Source organism: Nestor notabilis, unplaced genomic scaffold (assembly GCF_000696875.1).
Source record: "Nestor notabilis isolate BGI_N333 unplaced genomic scaffold, ASM69687v1 scaffold3121, whole genome shotgun sequence".
In the NCBI taxonomy this organism is placed as follows: domain Eukaryota; kingdom Metazoa; phylum Chordata; class Aves; order Psittaciformes; family Psittacidae; genus Nestor; species Nestor notabilis.
Genome location: NW_009913244.1, coordinates 1 through 17,760, shown reverse-complemented (window position 1 = coordinate 17,760; position 17,760 = coordinate 1). Strand labels below are relative to the sequence as shown.

Below are 17,760 nucleotides of genomic sequence, written 5' to 3'. Positions count from 1 at the left end.
GGGGGTGAGAGGGTGTTCAACACCCCCGGCCCCCACCCCCCTGCCATGGGCAGGGACACCTCACACTAGACCATGTCAGCCAAGGCTCTGTCCAGCCTGGCCTTGAACAGGTGGAGCATTCACAACTTCCTTGGGCAACCTGTGCCAGCACCTCAGCACCCTCACAGTAAAGAACTTCTTCCTTATATCCAACCTGAATTTCTCATTTCAGTTTGAACCCATCACCCCTTGTCCTATCACTCCAGTCCCTGATGAAGAGTCCCTCTCCAGCATCCTCGTAGCCCCCTTCACACACTGGAAGCTGCTCTGAGGTCTCCAGCAGCTTCTCTTCTCCAGGTTGAACAGCCCCAACTTTCTCAGCCTGTCTTCATCCAGCCCCTGATCATCCTCATGGCCTCCTCTGGACTTGCTCCAACAGCTCCATGTCCATTTTATGTTGAGGACACCAGAACTGTACACAATACTCCAAGTGAGGGCTCACGAGAGCAGAGTAGAGGGGCAGGATCACCTCCTTCAACCTGCTGGTGCAAAAAGACAGTATCTCTGTAGAATAGTTGTTTCTAACAGGAGTCACAAGAGCCTGGAGAACAGGTCCTATCTGCAAGGTTTACTGCAAAGCAAAATGCTTTGCTCTTTGAGCAGTCTGACCTGCTGGTTTTTGTGGTGCTTTTGGCCAGGTAGAGGGGGACACAGCAGTTTTACATTGGTATTAACTAGGAGAAAGAGGGACTAGTAACAGGTTCACCACCTTGTGATTACCATTCTTATCCCCAGCATCACTAAACCTGGTGAAAAAGGACCTTTCTCAGCCTGCAATTCAGTGATATAGAACAGACATGTTCCAAGCTCTGAATGTGTACACAAGAGGATGGATTTGCAGGTATTTTGCAGATGTGCAGTAAAATGTAGCTGTTTAAGCACATATCCATTTCACCTTGCCTTTCCCACAGGCAATAAATGCCCACACACTCAGTTAAACAGTTGGCTACACCACAAGTCTGGCAACTTGTCAGTGGTTGTGTGCCAGACTGTGATTTTCTTGCAGGTTAATTGCTTTAGGAGGAACTCAACTGAAACTGGGACCTGCTGTGTATTTGCAAGTGTTTCAGTTTATTTGCCTGCATCTATCCACAGGACACTGTTGGTACCCTTGATCTGTGGCCCACGCTGCCTGAGTCCTTCTGAGGACTGGAGTGTCTTACATATCCCTAAACCTCTGTGTCTCAGCACACAGACTCCCTCTGAGTAGTGTCAAGGTATTGAGAGAGCAGGCAAGCACCTGAACCCTTGATGTTCTCACTCCAAACTCCACTGAGTTCTGCTGGTTGCCTCAGAGCTGGCTGTGTGCCTGTTGAGTATTAGTTCAAATAGTGGCTGCTGCCCAGGAGAACCACCTTAAATCACCCAAGGACCTTGGGAAAAACATTAGTTCTAATTGCAGCCTTTAATGAGTTTAAAGCTGTGGTGAAGAGGAAAGATTTGTCAGCTTTTCCATTTCAACTGGAAAGCAACAACCTGCGTGCATTCAATGTCTCCAGCACTGAGAAATTCATGCAGCTGCCTCCTGCTTGGGAACACAGTACGGCAATGTCATCTCAGTCCTCTCTGTAGATGTGAATATGGACTGTAGGAACTACAACAGTAAAGAGGACGTCAGATCCATATAAGACTTTAATTACCCAGCTTCCAAGAAAGATGCAAATACTTGTCATGCAGCAGAATAATCTGCCTTCAGCAAACCCTTGAACTTATAAATAATGACAGGGTCATACACAGAAACAAGTAACCTTCAGAGCAAGATGCCCTCAGATAGCCATGACAAGGAGCATCTTCTCGTGGCCTCAGGACTAACAGCCAACACGCCCTGAACTGATCTGCTCCATGCTGAGCAGTAGAAGTAGAGACATGATTTCCCAGGAAAACTCCAGCCCACCAATAAATGGCAAGTCCTTTAACTGGGTTCAGAATAAATAAGATGCAAAGGTAAGCATAGAGTCTGGCATGGAAATAGTGCTGAGGCTTTAACTAAAACCCCATGAGAGTTGTCTCAGAGGTTTCAGTTGGCTGTTTGCTGAAAGGATAAACTGAAAGCAAGTGCTGCTGAAGACACAGCCCAGCAACTACCAGACAAGTCCATAGTGAAAAGGGAGAGGCTAAATCAAGCTGGGAAATCAGTCCATGGGGCAGGGTCATTGACTTCTACGACCTGGCATAACTATGGCAGAACTAGAGACAGCTACAGCATAACACTTGGTCTGAAACTCAGACTGGGACTAAGGGCCCAGGCTGGAGCTTAAATGTGCATGACTGGGTGGAGGCCCCAGGTGGGGCTGATCAGAGCCATTAAACCCTATTAGAATGCTCAAGGCCCTGGCATACACATGTAAGTTTCTGAAGCTCTAGATCTGGGATTCTTTAGTAGTCCTTTCCAACCTGGAACTGTGTTTTTCTGGTTACCGGAGCAATACCTTGAAGCCAGATGTGGCTTCTGTTTGTGTTTTCATCATGGATCTGGTATGTGAACTTAGGTAGGTTACTTTGTCTGTGCTTGTATCTTCGCAGTGTCTTGTCTGTTTTGCTGGCAAACCTATGGCTGGGCTTATGGCTGTGCAAGATCCCCCAAGTCTAAAAGACACCTGGTCTTTGCCAAGATTTAAGCTATTAGTCTAGTATTGCTTCTAACAACACTGCTATTTCCAAGTAAATACCCCTTCACCCTAATACAGGGTGTGTATTATACATTGCTCAACTGGGACAGTCTGTTTCAAACTACGAAGAGCAGCTGAAGCTCAGAAGTGCTTGTGGGACCATGTGGAAGCTTGCTGGAGTGAGATCTTCCACGTTACATTACTGTATGAAGTCATTAAACAGGCACTTCTGACTCTGAGACTTGAGGTCCCTTAGGAGTGGGGGATGTTATACTACCTGTGTCATGAAGAGAGAGCTTTTGCTTGGATAGCTATTCCTGATGTAGTGACTTCATCATCTCCTAATCATCTGCTCTCCTCTCTGAAGAGTTTTGGGCAAAGACTTGGCCTGTGTTTATATCTAAGGCACTGGCTTGGGATTGGAAGTGGGCATGAGAAGGGTTGGAGGCAGGATGTATAGGAGGGAGTGGGGATCTTGGAGCTGGAGATGCTATGGGGATTTCCCATTTGGAAATGGGGAAATTGGAAGGGGAGAAGTTGTTAGAGGACTGCGAGAGTCCTGTGGCAAGAGTTCAGCTGGGAAAACAAGCAGGTTTGCTATTTTCTAAAGAAAAACTTAGTGCTCTTGTATTGCTTAATGCTAACCCTGAGTAAAAGTGCTGGGTCTTTGTTCCAACCAACCACTGTCACCATCCCTCACTTGCTGCAGATGGACATGGGGAAGTTGCATCCAAAAGTAAGAGGTATCACAGTTCAAGGGCTATTAGACGAGCTGGGTAAAGAGTCACATTCTTTGCAGAGGAGTATGAGATGCTTCCTCTTCGTGGAAATACAGCATTCCTTTTCATGGAGAAATAACACCTCCTCCCTGAGTTGGAATGGCACAATCAGTCCTTGGTGTAATAGTAGAGATCTTTTGTCCATGCAGAGGAAACAGCTGTCTGTGGAGGAGCAGTGTATCTCCCCTAGCAGGTTACACACACAGGTTTGTAAGGAGTTAGAAGGCTTCAAACCTGGCAGGCTTCTGACTGCTGAAGCACCCACTCTGAGAGAGTGGCAACATGATGAGGAATGGAGGCTAAGCAATCCGAAAAGTATAGTAACCTGTGTCTCAGTCCAGCTTCTGCTGCATAACACAGCAGCTGATTGCTGGAATTGAGGGGATGTGCTGTGGACAGCCTCCTGGACATGTCAGCTCTTCCTAGCACTGTGTCTGTAGCCGATCTGTGTGACAGAGAATGAAAGTCCCAAGCTGTTGGAACAGTTTTCATGCACTGGGACTAACTCCATCTTCTGAGGATGGGCAGAGGGTGAGATGTCGAGCTCTGCCTTGGGGCCATGGGGCACTTTTCCCTTGGTGTTGACCTTTTTGCTGATAGCTCCATGGAAACTGTTTGTCATGCTGACAGGATGGGGGTTTGAGTGTACAGCTGGCATATTACGGGATGTGATCCCACTTAAATGAACTAAGGACAAGGCAAGATTGTGGCCTTCATACGCTGCTGTATCAATCTGGCTGCCTGCCCGTTGTTTCCAGTAGGGTTATTTCAGTATGGCACAGCAGGGCATCCTGTAAGCTTTTCCCTTTAACTTACTATACAGAGATGTTTGCTGCTCTGACTGTAATCCATACTGCTCTGTTGATAAAGACTTAAAGTAATGATGCTTGGTGCTGATAAGAACTTGCCTCCTTAAATCTTTGTGTAGGCATTTATTTATACCTTCAGTGCTGCAGTGAGATTGCAGAGACTGAGCATCTACTCTGCCCTCTGCACATGAAACTCCAGTTCCTCAGAAATCAGATCGTCTTAAGGTTTTTGCATGTATTTATTCTCACCATGCTATTGGGTGCTAGACAAGTGAGTTACCCCAACTGATAGCTAAACTTGTTCACAACCTTAAAGACAGTTTTATCTCCTGCTGAGCAGAAATCAAGTCCTTAAATGCCCTGGACAAATGTGGAGCTAAGTGGTTTATTCAATGTTAAGTGGAAAATCTGATTCAGAAAAGGCAATAGAAACAGTTGCTCTAAACGATGGAGTATTTCTTTTGCTGGGAAACCACAAAGCAACTTTCCTCGAGGCCATACAGGGAGTCAGCAATGCTGTATAGCAAAGGATCTATCACATTCAGGCAGGAGAGGCTGGACCATGGACTGAAGGCAGAGCTGTCTTTACTGTCCAGAGCTCTACAAACAACACTCCCTCCCATCACAGGCCAGTGTCAGTGTAAAACAAAATGCTTGTTGTCCAGATTGTGAAGGAGTTTTCCTTGGTTACATGGTCAGTGTCTGCCAGGAAGAAAGCACAAAGATACATTGACTGGGAGAGGGTTAGTTGCAGTCACTGAACTACAGTTCAGTGATGCTCTCTGCAGAGGAATAAAGGGCAGATTGTCCTCCCCAAGCGGAATGAAGGGGGTGGAGGAAGGTAAAAAAATCTATGGATACACTTCTGGGTTAAACCCCATTTTTGGTACAAAAGTCCCTGTTGCTGCCAAGTAACGTGATTGCGTTATGTGGGCAGAAACTGGGACATAGAGAAAAGCAGAACTCGCAAGATGTGCCTTCAAACCTGAGCAGGAATAACACTGCCCCAATCTTTGCTCTCTCTGTACCTCAGCTCCTCACTGTAAAATGGCAGGGGTGCTCATACTGCCTTTCCCTTGGCTACTGGATCCCAAACCAGGTCTGTGGCACTACCTTGCCTGACCTCGATAGCACCAATTCAGGTGGGAGTTTAACGCCAGCCTTCTCTTAAATCACAGTGTTAATCTCTCTGGCAAACTATGAATGGATTTGACCAGATATGTATGTTTCCAGAAGCCTGGAAAAGCTGGTTCCAGACCTTTCTATCAGCTGCCTTTACATGTCTGGAAAGGGAAAGATAGGAACCAAAGCATAGAGGGTATTGAAGAGGAAGGGGGAGCGCTTCTGTTTGTTCTCCCTGTGCTTCCTTGCAGTGATTTGCCAAACAACATATTTACTTGTACTTTTCTCTTTCTTGCTGTAGATGATCAAGTTTCTAAGCTCTTCTCTGCACTGCTCCTGACAGTAACTTGCCTCAGACAAGTTACTGGGCAGAGCTATGGGTTCCTAATTCCCTTTGAGCTTCATCTTGTGCCTTAGCTCCTTTCTTGTCAAATATGGACTCTCACAGGTGATCTGGAAGGACAGAGCAAAAGCTACTGAAACTTTGTCCTCTAGTTGTGGCATTCTTCAGCATATGGTTGCAGATGGTCCCATATCTGCATGTTCTTGTGCATCCCTTTCAGCTTGCTTCCCACAGGCTCTGGTTGTGAATGCCTTCCTCTCTGCTAGCCATTCTCTTTAGGGTGCCTGACCTCTAGCCCACGCGGTTCCCTGGTGCTGCTGAAGCTCTAAAGGGTCTGTGTCACTGGTGCTGATGTCTCCCTGCCCTGCTGCTGTGAGGGCAGATGGCAGCTGTGTTTGGGTGTGCAGGGTGAAGCTGAGGATTGCCAAGTGATCCAAGAGGCACTGATGGGGTGGGAGCTGGGGGAGCTCCCTCTGCATCTGAAGCCGTTCCCAAAATGGGCTGAGTTACACTTTAGTGCTGCAGAGACCCACTATCCATATGGAACTAGATTCAGCATGAACTGAAAGCCTTTCAGTATGAGGCTTGCACAGAGGATGTGGGCCTAGGAAGAAGTGCTCCTAGGCAATGGAAAATGTGAATACGTGGGTTTGAGACATGAATTACAATGAGGTGCTTGAATCTCCCCTTGCTTTTTGTAGCAAGGGCAATGTCTGGCAATGCCACAGCATCTAACAACCACACATTGTCTCCCTTTGAACTGCACAGCTTTCAGGGTAGCCAGGCTTCACCCTCACCCTGCTCCTCAAACAAACAAGAGACTGTGAGAGAAATGTCACCGGGACTCAGATTCCTCCTAAAAGGTGCCCAGATGGTCTGACATCATCCCAGATGTCTCTGAGGCAGCTCTTTGACCCAAGAAAGGGCTGAAGGCTCTCGGCTCTCCCATGGGAGTGTGTCTCTTCCCATGCTTTGCTCCACTAGTGTTTAAGCAAAGTGAAGTCCATCAGAGCTACCCCCAAGGGCAAGGTACAGAGGAACTGGAGTGGAGCTGAGGGAGTTCTCTTCCTGCTGTTGCTGGGGTTTGTGCAGCCTTGAATCATCTTGGCTGTGATGCAGGGCCCTTAGAAAGCAAGAACCAGAAGAGCAGAAGTTGTGTTGCATGTCCAGGTATTGGTGTGGAGGTGACAATGCAGACCAGAGTGGTGGCTGGCAGCTGGCTTGTCTCTGTACTTGTAGGCTTGAGAAGACACTGAACGTTGGTCATCTAGAAAGTGAGAGCCCATCTTCAGCTTCTCAGCACAGACATAAGCTGTGATCATTCCCTGGCAGCCATGGTCACCCCTCCTGTCCCCAACCGTAGACCATGACTGTGCTGCCTCAGGTTTGGGGAATGGTATTTTGTAGTCCTGGAGGTGGCTGTTCCAAGCACTGGGTTCCTGCTGTGCTGACAGCTCGCTCACCAGCACAGTTTCTCAACTCAAATGCACTGGAGTGGCAATTCAGTCTCCACCTTTCAGCTCAAATTCACCCTTGCCAATTTTAGGGGAAACAGAGGAGTTTTCCTCCACTGCATTATCCTGTGTTAAATCCTCATTCAGAACTTGCCTCTGATGGCTACAAACCATTCCCAGCTAGCAAAATTTGATGTTTTTCTCAGCTGTTCTGTATTGCTACTTCCTGCCCTTCTCTCCATTCATCCTTTTCCCACCTTCCATGCAGAAATGCATTTATCCAGGCAAACACCTTGGGAGAAGTGTTTTACCTTACCTGGCACAAGGGCGCTGGATCCTTAAACTGATTTTCCTCAGGGCGAGTGGCTTAGATCTGTGCCCAGTTTATCCCCAGCATAAACCAGTGTCATGCACACCCATGGAGGAACCATCTGGCCCTCACCAGGGAAGAAGTAGTTAATGTTCTGCCTCGCAGGAGAGCGTCTTTGGCCCCAGTTCCAGTGCAATGACTCACTGGGGCCAGGCGGGAGTGGAAGTTGCAAAGACCCCATCGGCAGCAGAGCAGCTTGGGAATCCCACGGCAGCCTCAGCCCTTGGCTCCTCGGAGCCAGGAGAACTTCCAGCTGTGGCCATACAAGGCCAAGAACGAGAAACCTGCTGTCCTGTCCTGAAGCTGCTGCCAGGCCCTCTCTGCACGAAGAGCTTTGCAGGTCCTTGCCTGGGGGCTGGTGGAGACTGGAGGAGCCCTGGGCAGCAGGAGCGCTGGGTCATAACTTCATACTTAAGGATTTCAAGCAGTGCACTCTTACCAAGATATTCTCCTTATTTAAAGTCACTGTTGCCTGCCAGCTCCTGAATCATATCCAGCGCTCCAGAGGGAAGCCACGTCCCTCTCTAGCAGCCCATTTATGGGTGAGGATAGTGGTAGCAAAGTGTGTGTTGCCACCTTGTGAGGACTGAAGTCTTTAGTATAAACCTGGAGCTCCTTATGGGCTGGGGGGAGAGATGGAAACACACAGGATGAGCCAGGCAATTCGGAGCACTCTGAGAGAGATAGAGACCCAGTTCAGTTCCTTTTGGCTCCAGTAAGATCAGGATTGGGCAGTTATTAGGACTTGAGGTGAGTCCTACCTTCTCTATAGCTGAGCTACTCAGCCTCTTGGAGGCAGTGCTGGGGGACAGGCACTTCCAGACAGTGACTCAGCTCATCCTAAACACTATCCAAAACAGATGGGATGGATTACTCTCTGGAGGTGTCTTCCCCTGCCTAGGGAGGAATTAGATGCAATGCCCAGCTTTCTGATGACTGAGTTGGGAAAGCTGAATCCCACCCTTTATTTTTACTGGGGATGAGGTAAAAGCTACAGGAGAACGAACCATATGGCCTCCCTCATTCTGTTTGCTTTGGATAAAAACCATATACACACACACACTTGTACATATGTTTGTGTGTATATAACACAAACTCAAAGGGTGTTTTTATTGAAGTTCAAGGCAAGCATGTGATGGAGATGCCAGAATCCAGGCTGGCTGTGCGTGTGCATTAAAATACGATGGAACCTTCTCCTGGGAAAAACTGGCTCAAATTCCATGGAAATTACTGAACTGTGACAAAAAATAAGAGACAACAAGGAAAGACAGAATGAAAGGAGAGGGAGATGGTCCCAGCCCCACATTTTGCCCCTGTATGTGGGAGTGAGGAAGTGCTGCATTTTCGGCTGCAATTCCCTCCTGCCCCCTTCTGCTGTTCCAGCTTGCATGGTATGTGCATCAAACTGTTGTTTCACCTTTTCTTTTCCTTTTCTTTTGGCTGAACACAGGCAAGAATGTTAAAAGGGATTTCTGAGCACACTGGAGGTGAGATGCAACAAGGCCAAAGCAAGATTATTTCTCCTCTTGCCTTGTTCTCAGAAACAACAGAGCTGTTTGGGCCCAGTAAATCCCTCTGAGAAAAGTGCGGTTTGACAGAGTTGCAGCAAACTTAAAAGAGCTCTTTTTGTAATGGGAAAGGTCAAATGATGTTAATTATAATCAGAGCTATAATATGGATGATGAGATTCGGGGAGTTTCCCTCCAGATCTCACTGCTTCTAGGCACCTTTGTTTCTCTCCCTTGCCAGCTGCAGGGGGGAATGGAAGGGGAATGTTGCACTTAGGGAGCTGTTGTGGTCTCATTGTTTCTTGCCTTAACATCCTTCCCCAAATCTGAACGTTTGAGGGTCTCTCTGAAGGGTGATGTCATGTATTATGTGATGCACTTTTACAATACAAAGGCTATTGTAAAAGAGGAGATGACAGAGCATAAACCCTTCCCTTCTTCCTTCAAATAACTGCTCTTTAGTTCATCTTAGCAAGTTCTCTTTGGACTGTTAGAATGCAGAGACAGCCTTTTGTGTTTGGGGCAGGCAGTCACCTTCTTGAAGGTTTATTCAGTTCATATCTGTCGTGGTCTAACCCCAGCTGGCAACTAGGCACCACAACATCATGATGTGAACCTGGTGGGGTTCTCTGCTTTGCTTTGAAAGAGCTTCTTCCACCAGCACTTGGTTTAGTATTCTTAGCTATGAAACATCCATAAACTACATGGTACTGAGACGTGGAGCAATGTTCCAGCTAAGCAAATGGAGGGATGAATCCTGAAATCCCTACAGAGGAAAATGGTTTATACAGAGGACAGAAACAGACAGGGAGGGACTCCAGAACTGGCTCCAAAATGTTTGAAGCTATGGGAAATGTTCCCCTTCACTTCAGATGGCCTGGAAGCCAAGTCACCAGCTGGGAGGATGAGAGATTCCACTGTGGTGGGTAATTTGTTTGCAGTTGCATCATCAGCTTCGATGCAGAATCCAGAGGGATATTGATGACACAGCCTGAGCAGCCCTTTGAGCTCCTTTCCTGACTGTCTTTACACAGCAACATCAGGCCTAGAAATATGTGATTTCCAGCACTGCTGATTGCCTTTTGTATTTTTTTCTGGACAAGCCCTTCACGTATTTCCCTCACAGGCATGAGAGAAACCTTTAAATGCTGCTGAGTCCACCATATTATTTCCTTGGAATTTGAAAGGATTAATGGTGGCCAAGAAGGGGCAGAGCCAAGAAGCTGCTGATCCCTCTACTTACAGATATTGCGTCATATTCCTCCCATGAATTTTGCATCCAAATATAGGGTATATTTGCATGGACAGGGGGCTTTGGGCATCTTCTTTCAGTTGGTTTTACTAAGCTGAAGTTTGTCTCTGTATGAACACAGCTGCACGGCTGCTAAATCAAAGTGGGTCACACTGGGGAGAACTGGACACATCTGCATTCTTCCTGTTGGCTTCTCCTTGGTGATCTGTCTTTCCCATCACCTAGGAACCTTAACCTCTCACTATGAACTTGTCTTGCTACCAGGTCTCCTCACTACCTATAGTTATATAGGATTATAAACAGTGCAACAATATAATGTTGGCATATTGATGAAAACCAACACGCCTGGGACAAAATTGACCCATCTGCACTGACTAGTCAGGGCTTATTTTTATATTCTATTAAGTTGAACATATTAGCTTAAACATCTGTTAAATGCTGGAACTATTAGTTGGAGTATGTATATACCAATCGATATCTTAATTGTGAACAGAGCATGTGCAGCCTTGACATATTTAGAGGCATTTCAACTTATAAGTAACCTTTCTGACTATATGCCACTTAGAGATTTACTGCAAGTCTAGAGGACTTTAGAAGAACTCCATGAGGTTTTTGGTATTGAACAACATTATTCAGTATCCCTTAGTTCAGAGTGTGGTTCTTGCAGTCACTGGGAGTTTTTATCCCAATTTTCATACATGATTTTCAAGCTTAGTTAAGTCCAAACATGTGTCTTGCAGCTTTGCAAGGTCTTTAGGGTTAGAGTTATTCTTTTGTCTTATATTTGCGTAGTACCTGGCACCACAGATATCAGGCCTTGCGATGGGAAAGGTCATCCCAAGTTTCTTCGTGAGCCAAACTGACAGTGTAGAAATACCTGTAAGATCAATAAATGTCTTAAGAATTAAATTCTTGCCAATTAAAGCAGTGTCAGTTGTGCCTACTGGTGTCTTTTCTCTTTCTAGACCAAAGAAGCTCTCTTCACAATTCTCCAGGACCTGAGGCCTGAAGACCACTTCAATATCATTGGCTTCTCCAACCGAATAAAGGTCTGGCAGCAAGACCGGCTGGTGCCAGTTACCCCAAATAACATAAGAGATGCCAAAAAGTACATTCATAACATGTCACCTACTGGAGGTAGGATCCAGAGATACAAATGAGATTAATTTTGATATCCAATTGACTACAGAATGGAGAGTGGTGAATGGTTGTGAAGCAATAAAAACACATTGGGACTTAGGTGATTAACAGTGGAGCCCCCTCCCCACCTGCACTGGGGGTTATGTGACAGGAAGATATGTGCCCTTTTATCAGTGTACATGATGAGAAGGTCTCCCCAGATCCAGTCGTATTGCCTGCTACACTTATTCAAGCTAAGTTGGGCCCATTCTCCCATTTATCTGAAGGATGGGAAATTCCCAAGTTTGTTTCTTGAGGACACAGGAAAAAACATATCCTGGTGAAGGACGCACAAGGCCAGTACTTGTGCAGTTTCTGAGAGCCTGTGTAAAAGCAGGCATGTGCTTTTGTCTGGGCTTGAAATTCCAGTGATGGACTGCCCAATGTGGGCTGTGGGGCTGCCTTCTGCAAGAGCTAGTTTGTCAGCTATTGCTGTCATCTTTTCTCTACCAAGGGACAGCCAGAATGACATTTAAGAATTTCTTGTCCCTTTTTGTGTGTGCAACATTGCCAGGAAGGAAGAAGGGAGAGGAGGAGACCCCAGAACAGTGGCACTGGCATGATTTTGCATTTGATTCAGTGGTCTCCTATGGAGCTACGCACACTAGCATAAAAAGCTCCAACCACATAGTGAGGTTTGTAATCAGACATAATCTGGCAGCTGTGCCCATCCTAGCTTAGCACTCCCCACATAAGCTGAAAGCTGCAAATCCTTCCCCTTGAAAAAGTCAGCTGGTTGAGGGTCAAGTGAGGCCTTTCCATGACTGACCCTGAGCACTGACCACTCCTAGCAAAGGAAACTCTTTGATGGAAAAACACAGCAAACAGGATGGTTTGCCATAATGTTTGCATCGTCAGAGGAAGAGTTTAGGAAGTGGTCAAGGGACCTGCCCAGTGAAACAATTACCAATAGTGGGATTGAACTCAGACTACAAAGCTTTTTACTCCTGAAGTACCAAAAGAGCTACACAGGAACCAGCTGAGTTTGCCCATGAACGTGCCAGAGAACAAAAGTAAAAGGAAATGATTAACTCGGGTTCAACAGGAAGGTGCAGTGATTCTTCACCACAGGCCAGCAGTACTTCAGTTTTGGCTAATGCTGCATTTTTATCAGTCACATACTGGTTTGGGCTGAAAGGGACCTTAAAGCTCCTCCAGTTCCAACCCCCTGCCACGGGCAGGGACACCTTCCACTAGAGCAGGTTGCTCCAAGCCCCTGTGTCCAACCTGGCCTTGAACACTGCCAGGGATGGGCCAGCCACAGCTCCTCTGGGCACCCTGTGCCAGCACCTCAGCACCCTCACAGGGAAGAGCCTTTGCCTAAGGTCTATCTTTTTCCTAATATCTAAATATTAAGAAAAAATCAAATTATTTTCCCTATAAAGATGTTGTTTCTTGAGTATCTTCCAGTGAGTATGAATGCACTCAGGCTACACACAAAGAACGTGCTGTGCTCATGCTGCTGTGTTCATGCTGCTGTTATACACCATAGAAATGGGAAGAAGATACTGCTGCTAATCATTTGTGCATGTGACAAAAGGCAGTTTTCAGTGCTTGGTAACCTTGTGATGTGGCTGGGTTTAAAATGACACAATCTGCTGCATGGAATGGTTTTCTTTTGTTTCTGGGGAAAAGAAACACTGAAACTTTGGATCTGGATGGAGACTGAGGGAGTATTGGGATATTTAGATGCAGGGTTTTGGTTCAAACCCATTTTGCATAAAAACGCAGTCTAGATTTTGAGGGCTTTCCAGAAGTTTTAGCCCTTTTCCTGTTCCTTGCCTTGCTGCCGTCACTGGACCTGTGCACACTAAGTACGTGATGCATGGTTAGAGCTTGCTCATAGCCTCTCTAGATCTCCCTTTCTGGACCCCCAGGAGTCTGGTGTGTATGGCTCTTAACCTATTTCATCTGCTTTCTTCCTGAGGGCTATTTTTAACCCACATGTACTGATCTTGCAAAGTTTCCACAACCAATCTCTCTTTGCTTTGAGCAGCACAAGAAATACATAGAGCGAGGAGAAACCTGTACTCGTTTTCCTTCTTTCTTTTCTCTGATCACACAGTAGGCTTGGATCCTTTCCATGGCTTTTCTTCTAACATACATCTGTCCCCTCGTTTATTTTCTATGTTTTTCCCTCTCCCCCACTTCAGGCAGCTCAATTCTTCCCTAGCCAGTTGTTTTGGGAAAACACACTCCTCAGCTAATAAAGCCATTTCTCTTTCCTTTAAACTTTCTTAGCCCTAGGGTTCAAAGAACAAACCCACCCATTTGTTTCCCCATTTGAAGGCTTTCTACCTTTCTCCAAATCTTGTGGCCTTCAGACAAAGTGAGCAGAACTTGTTTTCCTGGTTCAGATATCAGCTTGGAGAGTCCCGTAATTAAATCTAACTCTTCTTGTATGTACAGGCAGCACATGGTATGTGCTGTGATTCCTCTCACCACAGCTGATTATTGTACATTGAGGCACTCAAGGATACAGCAATTTCACATAATAAACCACAATTCATAAGACAATATATAGCTAAACCAAACTGGTCCTGAGAACAGAACTGAATAAAAGGGTTAGTGCAACCTCGTGTAGGCAAAAAAGGAACATCCTGATGAAGAGAGATGCTGTCATTGTATTAAAGGGAGCTTAGGGAAATTATTTGTACCATTCTTAGAAGGAGAAATGAGCTCATCATTTTGTACCTTCCCAGGGACTAATATTAATGGTGCTCTCCAGACTGGTGCAAAGCTGCTAAATGATTACATTGCTCAGAATGACATTGATGCCAGGAGCGTCTCTCTGATCATCTTCCTCACGGATGGGAGGCCCACTGTTGGGGAAACACAGTCATTAAAAATCCTCAGCAACACCAAGGATGCCATCCGTGACAAATTCTGCCTCTTCACCATTGGCATTGGCAATGATGTGGACCACAAGCTGCTGGAGAGGATGGCACTGGAGAACTGCGGCATGACGAGGCATTTCCAGGAGGATGAGGATGCAGCCAGCCACCTCAAAGGGTTTGTTCTGCTTTTTTCTGTGCTTATATCTGCATTGGGAACTGTGGGCATGTGTTTGGGAAGGAAGATCCTCTAAGGAGACATCGCAAGAGATGGGAGTCTCCCTGAGGCTCAACTCTGGTTAGAGAGGAAGAGTGCTCAGATACTGAGGATGCCTACCTAGAAATAGTCTTCCTAGCAGACATCCTTGGCTGTGCCAGAGCTTCCCAGGCCCTCATACAAACAAGACATTTGTTTCCCTAATCCAGATTGTTGTTTGGAGTGTGTAAACCTGGAGAGATAGGAAGGATGAGTGCCACCTCTCTGCAGGTGGATGGAGGGAGGAAAGGATGCATTGCTGACTTCAAATTGACAACATAAATGGTATTGAAGGGCTCAGGAATGAAGATCCCAGTTTGGGACAAAAAAGTATTTCTGTGTTTTTTGAAAACTATAACCTTTTGCCCAAACTCAAAAATATTTGACTTTGAAAAATACATAAGGGTCATTCCTTCATTCCCTCATTCTTTGTGACCCAAACTCCTAACAAGTTTCCGGTAATCCTCATCATTCAGTAGGACCAGACATTATGCTTTTCTTCTGTGTCTGGGGAGCTATAGTCCAAGGGGAGACCCTAGTGAGGATCAGCAAAAAGATATCTGAACCACAGCTCTGTCTAAAATGCCAGGCAGTGTGTCTGTATTTCCAGGCAGAGGTGTTTGGCTTTCCTCCCAAAGTGTTAGTGCTTTGGACCTCAGAAACCAAAAAGAGACAGTCATTGAGCAGAGACCTCTTGCCTAACTAGTTTCTAATTCACCTGGAGCAATGAGACCACGCACCTTCCACCAGAGCTTTTCTTTCTGTGATGGCTATGTGTGGACAAGAGTATCTTCCTTTCAAACTGGATTTTGTAGCTCTATCTGCCACTCTACCCACGTCATTAGCCCATGCCATGTATTCTGGACAGCAAGTGGCATCCCTGGCAAATGAAGGATGTGCTGATTGATTTGGCTGCAGGAACCCAACACTGCAAGTACTTGTTTGACCACCTCTATCTGATAAACAGCTCACTGTTCATCAAGCTTACTGATGGCAAAGCCATTTGGAATCTGGTACCAAATTTATACAGAAAAGCAAAATCACTTGCTGAAAACCAATTCAAATCACTATTGGAGGGAAAATCTATGTGGGTGCCAATGTAATTTCTGATTTTTGTAGTCAGTTGTACTATAAGACAGGTTGTATCTCTTGCTCTACCATTTGTTACAATCCAGGAGTTATTTCACAGAGAGTTCTCAGGTTTAATTCACCCGTGTTTTAAAACGTGACGAGGTCTCTGCGTCAAAGACACTGAGTGCTCAGAAAGACTTTAAAAGAAAGTCAACCAATTCAGGTTTTGGGATTCCTTGGAGAGAGAACAGAGCAGAAATTGTGACTTTAGCTTCCAGACAATCCATTTAAGCAGATGTGAAAAATAAATGCAGCTTGATCTAAAAAAGGCTGAGGCCAAATCTTTGTTTATTCACCAAATTAGACTCAAATGACTTGCCAAGATAGGGACAGTCTGGCATTTAAATAGAAAACATGGCATTCTGGGAGCAGCTTGGGAAGATCCATCAAAAGTACATTGCTGCAGGGAAAACACAGTACTGTAAACTTGAGCCTTGACCCCTTGTAAAGGCTTTTTGGCTTCACAGAAGTATGGTAGGTCATGTTAACAAGGCATTGTAGGGTTAAGCTCTCTAAGCCATGCCTCGCTCCAACAGAAAACTGGGGGGCGGGAGGGGTGGAACTAGATGATTTTAAGGTCCTTTCCAACCCTAACTGTTCTATGATTCTATGAATAAGGTAGCAGTAAGTTCCATTCTGCCAGGCTGACTGTATGTAGCACTGAAGGATTCCTCCATTCCTTGGAAATGTCCTCATTGATGGGCACATAGTGTGATTCCTTCTCCATTTTCTTTCTCCTTTGGCCCTCAGAAAACTGTATCCTGCTTGTCCTATGCTGACCATTTCAAATGATAGTATCCAGGGCTCTGCCAGAGGTATAGAATCCTTGCTTCAGATTTGGGGAACCTAATATCTTGCTGTTACAGTTTCTGGCTCTGGAACACCATGTGGGTGACAGCATCTCTCTTGAGTACATTTTGAAGTAACTACAGTGCTTTCTGTGAGCCTGAGGAGCCAAGATTTTACTTTTAATGCACAGGTCCTCTTAAGCCAGCTTAAGTGGTCACAAATATCTCCTTGTGCTCTGGAATCATAGTAGAAGGTAGGTGACTTCCAGGCCATGCTAGGATGCTCCTGAACATATTAAAGAGACTCTGTTTGGATGCCTTAGACACTGAAAACTAAAATGAGGCAGAGAATACCTTTGGTTGAAAGAGACTTCTGGAGGTCATGTAGCACAGCCTTCTGTTCAGAGAAGAGCCAACTTCAAACTTAGGTGAGGTTTCTCAGGGCCTTGTCCACTCAATTTTGGAAAATCTCTAAGGGTAGAAACTCCCCCCATCTCTCTGGGCCCAGTTGCAGTGGATGCAGTAGTTAAATTTAGGGCTTCGTAGCAATAGCTGCTCCTGAATGTCTTTTGAGCTGTATTAGATAGTCTGACCATATCCTTGGCCAGGTGTAAGTGCAAGAGTGTGTGCATACACTTGGAGGAACAGCAGTAATGGTGAGAAATGTGTCTTCATTTAAGGTTCTATGATGAAATAGGGACACCTCTTCTCTCTGACATCCGTGTTGATTACCCTGAAGACAATGTGGAGCAAGTCACCCAGAACTTCTTCCCTAACTACTTTAATGGCTCTGAAATCATAATAGCTGGCAAACTCATCAACCGCACCTCAGATAGTCTCCACGTGGAGGTGACTGCTAGCAACTCCAAGAAGTACATCCTCCTCAAGAAAGATGTGGCTATTGACCTGCCAAGCACGAATGATATTAGCGGTATCCCCGGTCTGGAAGATGGCAAAGGTGATACAAACTACATTGAGAGGGCATGGAGTTACCTCACCATCAAGGAACTGCTTAACTCTCGGTTGAAGAGCGATGACAGTCAGGAAAAAGACTATTTGATGGAGAAAGCCAAGTCAATGGCCCTAACTTACAATTTTGTTACTCCCTTCACTGTTCTGAAGATGAGAGAGGCTGGGGTCCATTCAGAACCAGCTCCAGAGGAGTTTATCAGACCTTCTACTGATGGCATTGGTGAAAAGTTGCAGAGCTTGCAGGGACACAAGGCACCACCAGGTATGAGAGGAAATAACCATGCGCTGGTAAGAAATCTTTTCACATAGGCAATA

At 45.8% G+C, this 17,760-nt stretch overlaps 1 protein-coding gene across 1 annotated transcript in view; it reads left to right on the top strand.

The window, feature by feature from the left end:
* Positions 1 to 17,733, top strand: part of ITIH5 (inter-alpha-trypsin inhibitor heavy chain family, member 5) — a gene marked incomplete at its 3' end in the record, with an annotated part of 41,199 nt that extends 23,466 nt beyond the window's left edge. Inside the window, exons 8-10 of the mRNA XM_010023104.1 lie at positions 11,251 to 11,422; positions 14,167 to 14,476; positions 17,154 to 17,733. Of these exons, the coding sequence (XP_010021406.1) occupies positions 11,251 to 11,422; positions 14,167 to 14,476; positions 17,154 to 17,733 (1,062 nt within the window). The remainder of the gene's footprint in view (positions 1 to 11,250; positions 11,423 to 14,166; positions 14,477 to 17,153) is intronic.
* Between the last annotated feature and the right edge of the window lie 27 nt (positions 17,734 to 17,760).